We start from the raw sequence: 16,875 nt of genomic DNA, 5'->3' as shown, positions 1-16,875 counted from the left end.
ATATGGCCTAGGCATAGCACATCAATGTAAAGTAGGTAAAGAAAAAGAGCTTTATAAAGATTTTGTAAAGAGACTAAGGGCCCTATCATGACATTCTAAAGCGCATCGTCACTCGTCAAAAGCTTATTCAAATTTAGTAGGATGTCCAGTCCACATTGGGAGTGTTTTCGTTATCAAACGTCGAGCGCATGGCACAACAAGGTGTTCCTAGGTTTCTTAATCAGTCATGGGGGTGTGTTTGGGGGCGTAACATCATTCAAACCAATGACAATGACATCTGTCATTCCCTTTAAGGCAGGGGTGGGCAAACTTTTTGGCTCAAGGGCCACATTGGGATTTTTGGGCCGCACAACAACCACCCCCCCCCCCCCCCACGACATACACATAAAAAAATACATTTTTTATAGCCTATAATTTAGTATGAAAAGTATTTGTTTTAAAATATTAATTGCTTAAAAATACTGCTAATTTTATGCTGTTTAACAAATGTATAAATTGTGCACTGTCGCTTTAATTCACGTTTATTTCTCAATGATCTTCTGCCTGCTCCGCTATGGCTAGTACCTACGGCTGGGCCCTCTCACAGTTTTTAAATGGTCAGTAGTGGGAACTACTGTTGCCTTCATGATTTCCTTTTAAAACTTTCTTATAAGAAGAAGATATCAATTATCAACAATCACAAGCCAGCTGGAACCTGCGGTTCTCTCTCCCTCTCGTGAGTGCAGTCGCGTTCCTAATTAAATGGATTGCATAATGTTCACGTTAGATCTGCTGCAAAGGAGATGACTAAGAGTTTACTTAGTTTAACATGATGTTATCTCTATTTAACATAATGTTTTGACATTGACATTGTAAACGTTATCTAAGGAGAGTGAAAAGCAGTTTGCAGTAAAGCTAACCAACGTCGTCTCTATCACAGGAAAAAAATCGCGAGCAGCCTGATAACTAAATGAAATGCTCGGCGGGCCGGATGAAAGTGCTTGGCGGGATCCGGCCCGCGGGCCGCAGTTTGCCCACCCCTGCACTAAACCATGCTTTACTAAAACCTCACGCATTTGTACTAGTCTATTATTTGAACTCATTGGCAAAGTGAAACTAACTTCACCATGGTGTCAGTCAACGACAAGACAGTTATATGCAGTTACTTTCACTATTGACTGACAATGGGTTACCACCGAAAACATAGGCTGGAAAAAGCAACACTTACCCTATTGCTCAAATGACTGAATAAAACAACATTTATCCTGCAGAGGAGTTGCTTATATCTCGTGACAGTGCGTCTTCAGCTGTGCTCTATACGTGTCTCTCGCCTCTCCCCTAATCACTTTTAACCGTCATTACCAATTTGCAAATGATGGTGAATAACTACTCATCATGAGATGTACAGTATTTTGTAATATCTTTATTCTAATTATGTTTCCCATTGTAATTGTGCAATTTGTAATGTTTTGCATGGAAGTGCGCTGGTGTGCGTTCATGGATGAAAGAAGGATGGTGCGTGCACCTGCCAATATGACTGTTGACAATGCGCTCTTAAAATATCATATAAACAACTCGCCATAGACTTCTGACCAGGTGTACAATAGCGATTTTTAGACAATGCGCTAAGCCCTAAGTTGTTAATTGCCACACCCCTGGGCGCATTGTTTAATAAACGTGCAAAATAAGGAATTAAACTTTGCACCGGGTAGAAAACGAGTTTTACGCCATGCGCCAGTGTGCAAAATACAGCCCTAAAGCTTGGAATGGAAATCAACACAAAAAGACAAATGTGCAGCTTCTTAGCCAGACACCTTCAATGTATAGTATAAGTATATATACTTTTTTGTTCCCGTGAGGGAAATTTGGTCTCTGCATTTAACCCAATCGGTGAATTAGTGAAACACAAACAGCACACAGTGAACACACAGTTAGGTGAAGCACACACTAATCCCGGCGCAGTGAGCTGCCTGCTTCAACGGCGGCGCTCGGGGAGCAGTGAGGGGTTAGGTGCCTTGCTCAAGGGCACTTCAGCCGCGGCCCACTGGTCGGGGCTCGAACCGGCAACCGGTACGTGCGTGTGTGTATGTGGGTAGATGTGTGTGTGTGTGCGTGTCTGTGTGTGTGTGTCTGTCTGTGTCTGTGTGTGTGTGTGTGTGCGTACGTGCGTGTGTGCATGTGGGTAGATGTGTGTGTGTGCGTGTGTGTGTGTGTATGTGGGTAGATGTGTGTGTGTGTATGTGGGTAGATGTGTGTGTGCGTGTGTGTGTGTGTATGTGGGTAGATGTGTGTGTGTGTGTGTGTGTGTGTGTGTGTGTGTGTGTGAGTGTGTGTGTGTATGTGGGTAGATGTGTGTGTGTGTGTGTGTGTGTGTGTGTGTGTGTGTGTGAGTGTGCGAGCCAGTCTTTACCAGCGTAGAGCATGCAGTTCAAGCAGGACATGTAGAACCAGCCTTTACCAGTGCTGACCCCTCTAGCATTGCTCAGGCGCTCCATACGCATGGTCACCTGCACACACATGTTGTACCTGGGGGGTGAACACACACACACACACACACACACACACACACACACACACACACACACACACACACCGCCATCTGTGCTCAGTACACACTCATGAACCTCTGAACACAAAAGCAAAGTATAGTATACAACAGATATACAGTACAGTACTATGCACAAGTCAAGTCGGTAACACTTTCTATGAAGGTTGTATTTATAACGCCCTATGAATGCATTCATAATGTTTTATAAGGTGTCTATAAAGCATTGTAACGCTCATTATTACCATCTATATGTATTCACAAGTCATCATAACCAACTTCATGATACATTATGACAACTCATTATGAATGATTATAATTTTAATCTGAATAATGCATTATAAATATGTCAAGATCTGCCGACTCACTTGTCAGTTTTATGATGCATCATAACTACTTCTCCCTGCTAAATACGTATAGTGATGCATAAAGAGTTTTGACTTCTACTGTAGTCCTATATATCTATAGCTATAAGTAAATGTAATAAAGTTATAATAATTTATACATCTCCCTACAGCACACAATTGTAAACAGCTATGCAATATCGTAAGTGTTATTTGTCAGCTCTAAGTAAAGTGACAAGAATATGACCCTATTATTAACAGATATAAGTTCATTGAATAATGAAAGGGTGCAATGAACTAAGTACTGAGTCTGCCATCTTTACCCCATATGCACAATATTATAAATTACTATGCTAATGTCATAGGTGTTATTTGTCAGCTTTAGGTAAAGTAGAGCAAATGAGGTGTTGTTATAAATAGATATAAGATCATTATAAGCAAATATGAGGCACAATGAAATGAGAGCCTGGACATAAAGACAAAAGGAATGCATTCAGTTCACTTTATTTTCATTTAAACCAAAGGTCTATTTTGATTCGAACGATCTTTCATAAGATAGATTTCAGTGGCATTGTGAGTTTTATTCCAAAAATAACCACCACCACAAAATATAGGACTATGCCGTGCCACTTGTGTTTGTGTAATGTGCTCAGAGCATTGATAATTATGTGTGTTGGTTAAAATGAAAATAAAGTGAACTAAATGCATTCCTTTTGTCTTTATGTTCAGGCTCTCATTTCATTTTGCCTCATATTTGTTTATAATGATCTTATATCTATTTCTATAATATATATATATATATATATATATATATATATATATATATATCATTTGCTCTACTTTACCTAAAGCTGACAAATAACACCTATGACATTAACATAGTAATTTATAATATTGTGCATATGGAGTAAAGATGGCAGACTCGGTACTTAGTTCATTGCACCCTTTAATTACTCAGTGAACTTATATCTGTTAATGATAGGGTCATATTCTTGTCACTTTACTTAGAGCTGACAAATAACACTTATGATATTGCATAGCTGTTTATAATTGTGTGCTGTAGGGAGATGTATAAATTATTATAACTTTATTATATATTATTATAGCTATAGATATATAGCACTACAGTAGAAGTCAAAACTCTTTATGCATCACTATACGTATTTAGCAGGGAGAAGTAGTTATGATGCATCATAAAACTGACAAGTGAGTCGGCAGATCTTGACATATTTATAATGCATTATTCAGATTAAAATTATAATCATTCATAATTAGTTGTCATAATGCATCATGAAGTTGGTTATGATGACTTGTGAATACATATAGATGGTAATAATGAGCATTACAATGCTTTATAGACACCTTATAAAACATTATGAATGCATTCATAGGGCGTTATAAATACAACCTTCATAGAAAGTGTTACCCAAAAGGCTTACATGTTCTGCTTCAGTATTGGCACAAGGACCATATTGTTTATTTCCCACTCTCACTGTTAATTAGAATATGACCAGAGAACACAAAATAAACATATATGGCCATCATAGCACTGCTAAAACAACAAATCTAATGGGCGCCGAACACTTTTGCACAGTACTGTATATGCCCCCCCCCAGCTCACACTAGGAGCGGTGTACTGAGAGAGTTACTGCTGCTCACACTAGGACCGGTGTACTGAGAGAGTTACTGCTGCTCACACTAGGAGCGGTGTGCTGTGAGAGTTACTGCTGCTCACACTAGGAGCGGTGTGCTGAGAGAGTTATAGTAGCTCACACTAGGAGCGGTGTACAGAGAGAGTTACTGCTGCTCACACTAGGAGCGGTGTGCTGTGAGAGTTACTGCTGCTCACACTAGGAGCGGTGTGCTGAGAGAGCCATTGGAGCTCAGCTCACACTAGGAGCGGTGTGCTGAGAGAGTTACTGCTGCTCACACTAGGAGCGGTGTACTGTGCAGTGCGCTGACCTGTTGGTGAAGAGCATGGGGGTGGAGAGGTTGGCCATGAGCCACACGTCCACGCCCGCCTGGTGCAGCTGGCGAATCACACTCCGGGCCTTGTAACCTGCGAAGCAAACCAGGCTGACTGTCTGTCTGTGCTCTCTGCTAGTGATGGTTGGTTTGGTGCAAGAACAAGTACACATTTGAACCCCCGTGTGCAAACCATGGAGGTATTATATATAACTGGAGAGAGTGACTAAGTCCCGCCCCCATTAATTTCAATGGCCCATGCTAGGCTAGCTACTTCAGCCAAAAAAGTTTGAAATTGACGGCTTCATGGGCACTCATTTCTGGCACCAGCTAGAATTAGCCAATTAGGTTCCATGTTATAGACGGAGACAACGTACAGTAAGGTACAATGGTGTGTCGTTGATGCAAAATGGATATTCTCTCAGAGGAAAATAAGTTGTCCGGGAACGCGCTTCAACTACCCTCGCTATAGGCACAAATGTATTACATTGGTTGGGATAACATTTTGGGGATGGTGGTGTTTGCCCCTTGTCCTGAAACCCTATAATGTGATGTTCATATGCGAGAATATAATAGACACGGAGAGTCGATATTGAGTAAGGATTCACTTCAGGCTACACAAATAATGATCCCTGAATGCTTTGGACTGGCTGTATTAGGCTATTAAGTGCAATATGTAGGTTATCCGCAGAAAATTACTATAATTAAGTAGACATGAGACTTAAGATACTAGATAGCTGGATTTTTTGCTGCATCCAGTGTGAATTTGCAGCTTGTTAAACCTACATTTGCAGGCAGACGAAATGACGCCAACACAAATTAAACTCACCGATAGAAGTACACACTCCTCAGGTGTATTGTAGTTCGAGCAACCAGACATTTCAAGAGTCTGCAACTGCTGTCACTATCACAAACTTTCCTTTGACACTATCTAGGCTATTAGTAAAGGGAACAGATAGTGTTGTTGGATATTTGGCTTTTGCCTCGACTGGCAGCCTGACCATTTAAATCATATGCATAGCGTAATCATGTCAATGTTGCAGGAAAGCAAACTAAAGTCATAGATATTTATTTTGTTTTAAATCAAGGGGAGACATAGGTTACATGATCGCAACACTGCGTTGTCATGGACTACATTTGGGAAATACAGCCTGTGTGTTTTAAAATAGTTTTCATAGCCTACACGACACAGTGAGCAGAATAATAATTGGATTTAGGTCATTGCTACACATCTGCTAAAATGTATTGTCATAGTCAATTATCCTGCCAACCCACAAATAATGCAAATAATAGCAGCCTAATATGACAACATTTGCTTTTTTCTTTTATTTACCACAAAGTCTGGTATAATAAGCCTAAACCATGTAGGCATTAAGTCAAGTATCCGTAGCTTAATATAAGTAGGCAGTCGTTTTATTTGTCATCTTCCAAAAATGCTTAACCAACATGGACGTGCCCAACACTAAACTTGTGCATGAGCTGTCATCTACCAATCATCTAACAACCAACCATGTAAGGCCATGTTTTGAAAAAATGTCGGTGGCCAAATGCCATGGTTAAATTGGCTGAAGCTAACCCTCCAAATCCTGACGCCCTGGTGCAAACACACGCACACACACACACAGACACACACGCACACATGCACACACGCACACACACACACGGACACACACGCACACACACACACACACACACACACACACACACACACACACACACACACATGCACACACACAGACACACATGCACACACGCACACACACACTCACCATACTGGATGGCCTCCTCTAGATGTCCATCACAGAGGCGGATGATGCAGAGGTTGCGTATGAAGTGGGAGATGAGTATGTAGGCCTCGGTGGTGTCGGGCAGCTGGGCCAACAGCTCAAAGAGCTGCCGCTCATAACGCTTACACTCCTCCTCCTGACCACAGCTCTGGCTGAACCGGTGCAAGTCCAGAATGGAGAAGACCACCTGGAAAGGGAGGAGAGAGGGAGAGAGAGAGGGAGGGAGGAAAGGGAGGGAGAGAGGGAGAGAGAGGAGAAGCAGGGAGGGAGGGAGGGAGAGAGGGAGGGAGGGAGAGAGGGATGGAGGAAAGGGAGGGAGAGAGAGGGAGGGATGGAGGAAAGGGAGGGAGAGAGAGGGAGGGAGGGAGATAGAGGAGAAGCAGGGAGGGAGGGAGGGAGAGAGGGATGGAGGAAAGGGAGAGAGAGGGAGGGAGATAGAGGAGAGGCAGGGAGAGAGGGAGGGAGGAGAGAGAGGGAGAGAGGAGAGGCAGGGAGGGAGGGATAGAGAGGGAGGGAGGAGAGGGAGAGAGGGAGGAAGGAGAGAGGAAGGAAGAGAGGGAGGGAGGGAAAGAGAGAGAAAGGGAGGAAAGAGAGAAAGGGAGGAAAGAGAGAAAGGGAGGAGGAGGAGGGAGAGATTGGAGTCATTATCTTTTCAGTGCAGTTTTTTAGTTTCTCTGTTTATTGGCAGAATGACACAAAAACTACTGGACCAACTGCCATGAAAATTGGTGGAAGGGTGTAGCATGTGTGTGTGTGCGTGCGTGCGTGCGTGTGTGTGTGCGTACGTGCGTGCGTATGTATGTGTGTGTGTGTATGTATGTGCATGTGTGTATGTGTGTGTGCGTGTTTGCACGCGTGCCCATGTATGTGCATGTGCGTGTGTGTGTGCGTTTCTGTGCGTGCGTCGTGTGTGCGCATGTATGTATGTATGTGTGTGTGTGTGTGCGTTTCTGTGCGTGCGTCGTGTGTGCGCATGTATGTATGTATGTGTGTGTGTGTGTGCGTTTCTGTGCGTGCGTCGTGTGTGCGCATGTATGTATGTATGTGCGTGTGTGTGTGCGTTTCTGTGCGTGCGTCGTGTGTGCGCATGTATGTATGTGTGTGTGTGTGTGTGTGTGTGTGTGCTGCTCCACCCTATCCTGCTGAGCGGTCAAGGTGGCTGTGTTCTGTTCCATGGTGATGGCCAGCATGGCACGGTCAATCTGTGGCACCCTCTTGATGCAGCTGATCTTCCACATGAAGGACAAGCAGTTGATTTGCTCGTGCAGAAACGCTAATCTCTTCTCCCTACAACTCCACAGCATTCCAGAACAACATAACAGGACACAAACATCTGTTACCACAGGATGACAAAAGTCTTTACATTTTAATATAAGGAAAAGAGTCCTAACATTAGGTGGATGGGTTCAAATGTGATAAAAGATGGCAAGGTTAAAGGTAAAATAGCTAAAGGTGCTAAGGTGTCAAGGTGGTTGGGTGAAAAAGTGCTCTGCTCAGATTGAAAAGTGAAATGTAAGCAGGTTAAAGGTTCTGTAGCTAAATTAAAGGTTGAAAAGATTAAAGATGCTAAAGTCAAAGGTCAGCAAGCTAAAGGTGCTAAGGTTAAATATGGCCAGTTTAAAGGTCAGCTGGGGTCCAAGGTGGCAGTTGTGCTGTGGCAGGTGCGTGGCCTACTCGGGTCTCTCGAGTTCCTGTGAGCGGAGCCTCAGCTTCCTCATCCTCTCGTAGACGAGTTTGACGGCGGCAATGACGGGCGTCATGGGCAACCGCCTGCCCAGTAGCCGCAGGGCCTTGGTGAACATGGCCTCCGCCTCCTTAATCTGACCCGTGTTGAACAACACCTGCCAACACAAAGCAAGAGGGGTTGGGCTGTGGGAACCAGGAAGTGTTTCCTGACCTCTGTCTGACACCTCTTAGGGCCCGTCCACACGGAGACGATTTTTGGGTTAAACGCAGAGGTTTTGGCCGAGCGTCCAAACGAATCCTGTAGACGAACTGCCTGAAACCGCACTTTTTTGAAACCTGGTCCCAGAGTGGAAAAATCTGAAACCGTAGCTCTTTTGAATTCGTTTGGACAGCGAAACCGCACATCCTACTTGCATATCGATGATGTCATCACCACACCTCAGCTGCCCTGGACTTGACACTTATAGTATTGCCTAACAACAATAATAACAGTATCGACTGTTACTAACAAAGGTATTATAGCAATATTATAAATGTGGCGACGGAATAGCCTAGAACTTGGGTACGCCTAGCCTTTGCACTTCCGGTGATAACCAAAACTAATGTAAATCGCGGACTATCCTACAACCAAAGAAAGTAAAGGAGATTATTTTTACCTGCGTTAGCCAAAAAAAAGGACGGGACTGCACCCTTCACAAACCGTAAAAATTAAGTTTATTAGTTTTACAGTGGACTACAGTTGACAGTTCACTGTAAGTCCACACAAACAATTCTGGTTTCCTTGCACTAGCCAGTTTTGTCGTAGCCTACTCTGTCTGTTGTATGGCCTACACAGCGCGCAAGCTTTGGTCAATTTCTGTAACAAACAGTGCCACCTATAGGCCTGGGATATGAAGTGACGTGTTAAGTCGTGTTGAGATGGATCCGTTTGGACGCAAATATTCTTGATACGGTTCCAGGGAAGACGGAGGAAAAAAAGATCGGTTTGGTACGTGTGGACTAGGCCTTAGTACGCAGATAGACAATTTCCTGTACATGGATTAAGCCTAGTTTGAGAATATTTATTTATTATTTATTTATTTATTTATTTATTTTTAAAGAGATTTTCACTGAAGTTTGCTTTTAGTTTGGAGTTAGTTCCAATGACAATTCATGTTGTACTACATATTCTTTACATACACAATGCTCAAATGTTCAAAAACATGCAGAGGAGAACTCCCCGTACATGCTTCCTCAATGTTTCAGGCTGAGTTTTGTGTGTGTGTGTTGATGAATGTCTGAACACAAAAAAACATTCAAACCTATTCATTTATACAACAGCACACTCCAGGTCTGGATCCCTATAGTGTAATAAGAAAGTGAGAGGCAAAGAAAACTGTTTTCGTAGGAAGATATCTTTATCAGGACCCAGCTCAGAAGGGGACAGGTGAGGGATTGAGATGTTGCGAAGGTACTGTACGGACAGTATTTTTATCTGTAGTCGTACCTGTCCTTTCAGGCGGTACGCTAAGGCCTTCTCAAATTTGCAGACCTTCATTCTGCCCTTCATCGCTGTGTCAAACGCAGACCTCCCAGACTTCACATTGTCCAGTATGGTCTGAATCTCATTCAGGTAGGACAAAGCCTGTCACAGAGCAACATTATGAAATATGTTATCAGTATGCATCACTTACATATGTTTTGGATCAGGGAATCTGAGATGTTCTCCAATACAGTCAAAAATGTACAGTGATAAGATAAAGTTATGGTTAAGGTTAAATAAACACATTCTTACTTTTACCTATCTACACATAAAACACTCAAACACCTCCTCTTACACATACTGTACCATCTCATACACAGGAGCATAGAAACACAGCTTCACTCTAATAGGGTTCCCACCCATTCTCACTGACTTTGACTGTGAATTTCACAACCTTTCCACAATTTTTCAATGACCCTGAATGCTATTTAATTTCAAGTACAACGTTGGCTACTGTACACCACAGGTTGTGGCCAATTATGAAAAGTAACAAGACTGGATAAAATGTGTTTCCTCCCCCACCATTCTATATCTATGAAGGAAGCGATCAAATACTGTGAGTTGATGTTCTTGGACGCCACTAGATCTAAAACTGCACTGGGGCACAGGCCCTCCCTTCTAGGCAAGTCTGGGGCATGCGCCCTGGGAAGAACATTTTGTATATTTTAAAGTTTAAATGCATCAATCTGTAATCATACCGTAATATGTTCACAAGCACAAAGCATGGTTAGAGCGTGATGTGTGCGTCCTGTTTTAGTATCGGTGCATCATGCAAAACTAACTTTGAGGCGCACACTAACACGCACACACACACACACACACACACCCTGAAGTTATAAGACAGGTAGATGCAGGCGGCGGACGACTCCAGCAGGTAGTAGAGGGCCTTGGACACGTCGCCCACACCTATCCAGTGGCGCGCCATGGGGGTCAGCACCACCTCCAGCACCTGGTCACAGCAGCACAACCTGCTCAGCTTCGCCCCCTGCTGGTGGTCCTGAATGATGGCATCCAGAACAGCAAGAGTTTCCTCCACATCTCTGGAAGACAAATGGGACAAATAAGGGAAAAAACAGGAAGGACAAAGGAGGTACACATCAAAATGTATTGTTTGTTTATTAGATTAGCAGTCCTTTACATTTAATGAGTAGTAAAGCCGTGTCTTATCAAAGCTTGGCTTGTAGAAAAGGGTGATGAATAGGCCTGTCGCGATATTCAATAAATCAATTAATCGCATGATAATTAAAATTAGCTCGATAATTTTTCTGGCCACGATAAATGCCATTTGCATGCTTGTTTGTTTTCCTCGTCTCTCTCTCCCTCTCTCTCTCTCGGGTCCTTAGAGTAACCATGAGTGAACCCTCATGTCAGTCACTTGTCAGTCGCATGGTGTGTGGGGAGGCGGAACTACTGGCGTAGCCTACCACAGAGTGCAGCTAAAGAGCCGCGTGAGAAGTATACCGATAGGCACTAGGCAGAGAGAAAGCTAGTTGCGAGTTTGAATAGGCTATGCCTATTCGAGACAAAAAAGATGGAATTGGTTTCTAAGCCAAACGCGACAGCTGCAGTGTGGGAGCATTTCGGATTTAAACCGAATGCCCGTGGTGAACCACTGTACGTGTACGAGTCGGTGTGTCGCATTTGTTGGAAAACAGTCGCAATTAAAAGCGGCAACACAACAAACATACATATGCATCTAAAACACAATCATCCGCTGCAGTTTTCCCAGTTGGGGAAAAAAAAAACACAACAAGTGGGCCGTCTTCCTCTTCCCGAGGAAAATTCTCAGAACGACAATATTATCGCTTATCGCAATAATTTCTGAGACAATTTATCGTCAAGCAAAATTTGTTATCGTGACAGGCCTAGTGATGACTAGGACTGTAACGATACACCAAACTCACGATTAGGTTTGTATCAACATTTTTGACCCACGGTTCGATACATACCTCGATTGTGTGTGTGTGTGTGTGTGTTAAATAACATTTCAATAATTGGGAACACTAGACGATTAGAATATTTGAAAACCTATATAAACTGGACTGATTTGAACACTGAATATACACATATAAATTGTATAAAATAATATACAATATTATATGATAATAAAATGATCTTGATATATAAACAACTGATATAAAAGGAGAGGAGAGGGGTTTTAGGGTACTTCTATAGGTTACCATTTTGTAAAGTTGCACCCATAGCTGTACAATGACAGCTATGAGATTGAAATTATGAAATTATGATTTTTTTTTTTTTTGGACATCGTACCAGCGGGAGACGTGTGTTGCTTATGCGGCTGCCTAATCTGCCTAGTGCTGTGGAAACACTGGAAGGGAAGTGTGTCGCAATTCTGCCTTCTCACACCGCGACACAGGTTCGTGGTTATGAGTGTCGCAATTTCAGTTTCGATACGCATACCGCTACAGCCCTAGTGATGACATTCCCAAAGCAAAAACAGAGGACAAGAGTACCTAATCATCACTGACAACATGAACTGTATGTCACTTTATGATGAAAGGATCTCCTGACTGCAAAAGCAGCTGAACTTAGAGAGAGCAGATGAGAATACATGCATGACAATGTGGGAAGAACAAAGCAACATACTGCCACAGAGAGAGACCCATTTGGATTTAAAAATAGACCAGTGGCATGGTGGAATCAAACGGCCACGTGCGATGGTGACGCTGAAAGGCACGTGCGTTTTCACAAGCAGCACGGCTGAGTGGGAGGGAAGAGGGTGGAGCAGGACAGGCCTTACCCAGACTCCAGCGTCGACTTGGGAGGGATCATGATGGTTCCTACAGGAGGCAAACACACACGACTTAGGTGGGGATCACTCTACAAATACCAAACAGGCAGCAGCAAAGCGTTCACGCAACGCTCCATAATAATTTGATTCATCCAAACAAAGTTCTATCTTGTTTCCAAGTGATGTTGAATACTTGTACTGTACAAACGGAAAGAAACATATAGAATTGGACTGTTTTGATTGGTAAGAATGTCTGAAGTGTTCCTAGGATACATCAAACTGATATTGATGAGTCTCGCCTTACGTTCTGAAAGTGAAAACAAGTTTAACGCTCAGCTCCTTTGATAGGATACCCCTAGACATGTAAACACCAGTGCTTATTTTCCTAAACACACACACACACACACACACACGCACGCACGCACGCACGGACACACCTCGTCGTGGGCCAAGGTGCTCGGGGTTCTTCTGGATGTCCAGCAGGGCCTTCTCGCAAGACACCTGCACGTTGAGCACGCCGCTGATCTCGATGATGGCGGCGCCCACGACGGCCTTGTGTCCGAAGACGAACTCGTCGGTGGGGCAGTGGACGCAGCGGTGGGCGCGCTTCAGCAGGTAGGCGGCACACTTGGCGTGGAAGTCGCGCCGCTGCTCCTGCAGCCACAGGTCGTACGCCGTCTCCTTCACCAGCGACGTGCGGAAGCGCATCACATCGCAGCGCCACATGCCGCCCTCCGACGCCTGGCCCGCCGTCTCTGCACACACACACACACACACAATCAGAGCCCAGGGCGCTGTGGTGGATAAGACAAATGTACAGCCAAACAGCTCACGACAGGCCTGTGCTGAGCTTCCATCCTCTACAGGCACAGCAGAGGGGAACAGAACAGGAGAACAAGAGTATGCCGCTGACTGCAGTAAACACAAAGCAAGGCTGGGAAGTCGACTTTGTGCTGTGTCCCTCTAATGATCCAGAGCTCTGGTATTCAGCATCAGCAGGTATGTGACCTAATTACATCATGCTACCACATAACATGGCATACATCAGGCAGCGCATGCTCTGGTGGATTAGCAGCAGACATGCTTTAAAGAGACCCTGAACCACACCACTGGCCTACACTCTCAGCCCCCAACCCTCCGTTTTAACCTCAGCCTTCTGCCTCTCAGGACTTGGAACTGGCATTCTGAACAGAATACGTGACCTGGCCATATCTGTTCATTACAGCACTGGCTTTCTGACTGTCACACAGGGTTGTATAGTGGAGTACTCCATGGTCAATTATTATGTTTATGCTTGTTTATGTTTATGTTTATGCTTGCTTATGTTTATGCTTGTTTATGTTTATGTTTGCTTATGTTTATGTTTTGGCAGAAACTTTTGTCCAAAGCAACTTACAGTATATGGAAACTACATGAGTAAAATCGTTTCAAATAAAATTGAAAAGCCTATTTTTAGCATAATAATAGCAACAACTAACATACTATGATACTTTAACAATCAACAATGAAAATAACCATATCAACAAAAGCAATATTAGCAGAGACTTTCACGAGAGGGCCTGGAAGAGCCTGGAAGTCAACACCATCAGCCCCCAGTTTCCCCTCACCTTCCTTGTCCTCCTCGTCTTCATCCTCATCGACCCTCCTGGCCCGGCTCTGCTGGTCGCAGTAGCAGCTGAGCATGCACTTCTCGTCGACCAGGCTCAGGTCGACCAAGTGCTCGGGCCTCGAGCCGCAGACGAAGGTGCCGGCCTTGAAGAGCGACACCAGCGTGTCGTTGAGCTTGTCCTCGGTCAGCTCAGGCAGGATATGGGTCAGCATCTGCGTGGTGAAGGTGTGACCGATGATGGCCGCGCACTTCACCACCATCTGCTCGTTAGGCAGCAGCTGGTCCAGGTGGGCAAGGGCCATACCTGCACAGGAGGAGAGAGAGGAGAGAAAAGGGAGAGAAAGAGAGTGGGGGAGAGAACAGGAGAGAGAGAGAGAGAGAGAGAAAGAGGGAGAGAAAGAGAGTGGGGGAGAGAACAGGAGAGAGAGAGAGAGAGAGAGAAAGAGGGAGCGAACAGGAGGAAGGAGAGAGAGCAGAATAGAGAGAGAGAGAGAGAGAGAGAAAGAGGGAGCGAACAGGAGGAAGGAGAGAGCAGAATAGAGAGAGAGAGAGAGAGAACGAACAGGAGGAAGAGAGAGAGCAGAATAGAGAGAGAGAGAGAGCGAACAGGAGGAAGAGAGAGAGCAGAATAGAGAGAGAGAAAGATAGAGAGTGAGGGAGCGAACAGGAGAAAAGGTGAGAGGAGAGAGAGAGCAGAAGAGAGGGAAGGGGGGCATAAAGAGAGAGGAAGAGAGACAACATAATGGGATCTACTTCTACTATATAACCATATTCGCCCACCACTGAAGTCGTCCCAGTTGTTTTTCTACTGTATTACACTTCAATTACACTTCAATTTGCAAAGTTCAAACAACTCAATTTCAGCTATCAAAACCTGGAAATGATATGAACATATTGCAACCATAACATGAATAATGGACTTCACAATGTTTGGGTAATAGGAATGAATGCACTTTGCCACTATGCTTCCTGCTCCATTTACACTGTGTCCCCCTCTATTCCCCCTTTTGTACTCCACATTCCCATGGAAACCACACATGCCAATGAGCAGTATTAGAACCTGATTAGAAAGGTGCTTTAGATAGTGTTTCTACAGCAAAATGAACAAATGCACATGAAATGTACGTATTTCAAGCCCCTTCACTTCAGAACTGACATGTTTAATCATCATTTCATGAAGCCAAAGGAGGTGTTCTGCCCCAGTGTATTTGAAACTGTTTGAAATGGCAAGACTCTGAAGTGGATATAGGATATATGAATCGTTGGTTAATCCCTTGACCCTACAGCTTGGATATAGCGCTCCAGTTTCCACGGACAGAAAAAAGAGTTGCGTAATATGGTGATATGTCAAGCTTCCCATTCTGGTGCTTAGAGCAGTGCAGCCTCAGGGAAACAGTAAACAGTAAACAGATTCAGTAAACACGTAAACACATCAACACATAAATGTACATTCAGTTCCTGAGTGTCACTGACAGTTGGGAAAAGGCAAAATAACTGGAGTGTCACTATGAAGTTTCAAACTGATGAAATAAACCAAAACAAATTATATTCAATAAAATAAAGTTCAAAAGTATCAAGCTGCAAAGACCTTTCAACGCAGCAACATAGTAAAATAAACTACACTGACTAACCACATTCATTCTAAGAGAAATTAAATGCAATGGATGGAAGGATGCAATCCCTTCTGTTTGACTAGAGAGACTACCTTTTAAGGTGAGCGGGATGGGAATCTGGACACAGCAGACTACCTTTTAAGGTGAGCGGGATGGGAATCTGGACACAGCAGACTACCTTTTAAGGTGAGCGGGATGAGAATCTGGTGGAATTTGGCTCCTTCGTTGGTCAAGCACACTAACTTCAGCCTCTCACTAGCGGACTCGTCCAGTGCAGCAATCTTCCGGCACTTCAGGGAGGATGTGTTCTCTTGTGTGTTCAGTCCTAAGTAAGAGTGTGCATTACATATTCCACTGTTATTCATATCATATAACCAAGATATCATCTTGTCATTTATTCACTGTCACATTTATTCATATTATTTAAGATATTCTTGTCAGAAATTAACCACACACATAAGCATGTGTTGCAAGAATAACCCATAAGTGGGGATCTTAAACTGATACCTCACTGATCTCGTCTGCATTTGTCAATAGCTTTGTTAAATACTGTAGCCTGTGTGTATATGTAAATAGTTTTATTAGGCTAGGATCATCATTGAATGACAGGACAATAATTTTGAGACGATCATTATGAGACAATCATACTGAATACCCTCTCTATTCAATACAATGGTCATAGCCCGTTGTTGGACTATAGGAATTAGGTGGCTGTGTGGTACCCATGGACTTCTTCCTGATCTCCTCCTCTGAACTGGTTCTGCTGGAGGGGATGGGCACCTCCACACTAGGGCCTGGGAAGAGCAGCTCCACATCCCTGCACTCCTCGCTCTCCTCCACCTCCGAGATGTAGACCATGCGGCTCAGGTAGAGGCTCTTGAGCAGCTCCTCGCAGTAGTACGGCACCCCGTGACTCCTCTCCACCAGGAAACTACACAGGACAGAGACAACAGCACAGCAGAGCTCTCGATTATGGCAAACATCATTATCACAATTATTTTGTTCAATATTGAGATCATAAGTATAAGTATAAGTGTAAGTATAAGTATATAAGTATATATACTCTTTTGATC

The 16,875-nt window shown here is 43.8% G+C and overlaps 1 protein-coding gene across 1 annotated transcript in view; it reads right to left on the bottom strand.

Moving 5' to 3' along the window:
* LOC143121408 (adenylate cyclase type 10-like) overlaps positions 1-16,875 on the bottom strand; it is a 35,245-nt gene that overhangs the window by 4,649 nt on the left and 13,721 nt on the right. Inside the window, exons 17-28 of the mRNA XM_076281769.1 lie at positions 16,498-16,733; positions 15,981-16,112; positions 14,188-14,493; positions 13,018-13,335; positions 12,590-12,629; positions 10,655-10,868; positions 9,793-9,930; positions 8,295-8,461; positions 7,754-7,907; positions 6,603-6,807; positions 4,815-4,927; positions 2,390-2,486 (exon numbers count right to left, since the gene is read on the bottom strand). Of these exons, the coding sequence (XP_076137884.1) occupies positions 2,390-2,486; positions 4,815-4,927; positions 6,603-6,807; positions 7,754-7,907; positions 8,295-8,461; positions 9,793-9,930; positions 10,655-10,868; positions 12,590-12,629; positions 13,018-13,335; positions 14,188-14,493; positions 15,981-16,112; positions 16,498-16,733 (2,120 nt within the window). The remainder of the gene's footprint in view (positions 1-2,389; positions 2,487-4,814; positions 4,928-6,602; positions 6,808-7,753; positions 7,908-8,294; positions 8,462-9,792; positions 9,931-10,654; positions 10,869-12,589; positions 12,630-13,017; positions 13,336-14,187; positions 14,494-15,980; positions 16,113-16,497; positions 16,734-16,875) is intronic.

Source organism: Alosa pseudoharengus, unplaced genomic scaffold (genome assembly GCF_046254945.1).
Source record: "Alosa pseudoharengus isolate Yale_2024_CS ecotype anadromous, Long Island Sound unplaced genomic scaffold, YU_APseudo_1.1 YU_APseudo_1.1_scf_13, whole genome shotgun sequence".
Lineage (NCBI taxonomy): Eukaryota > Metazoa > Chordata > Actinopteri > Clupeiformes > Clupeidae > Alosa > Alosa pseudoharengus.
The sequence above is the reverse complement of the archived record's forward strand: the minus strand, read 5'-3'. Positions and strand labels throughout refer to the sequence as shown.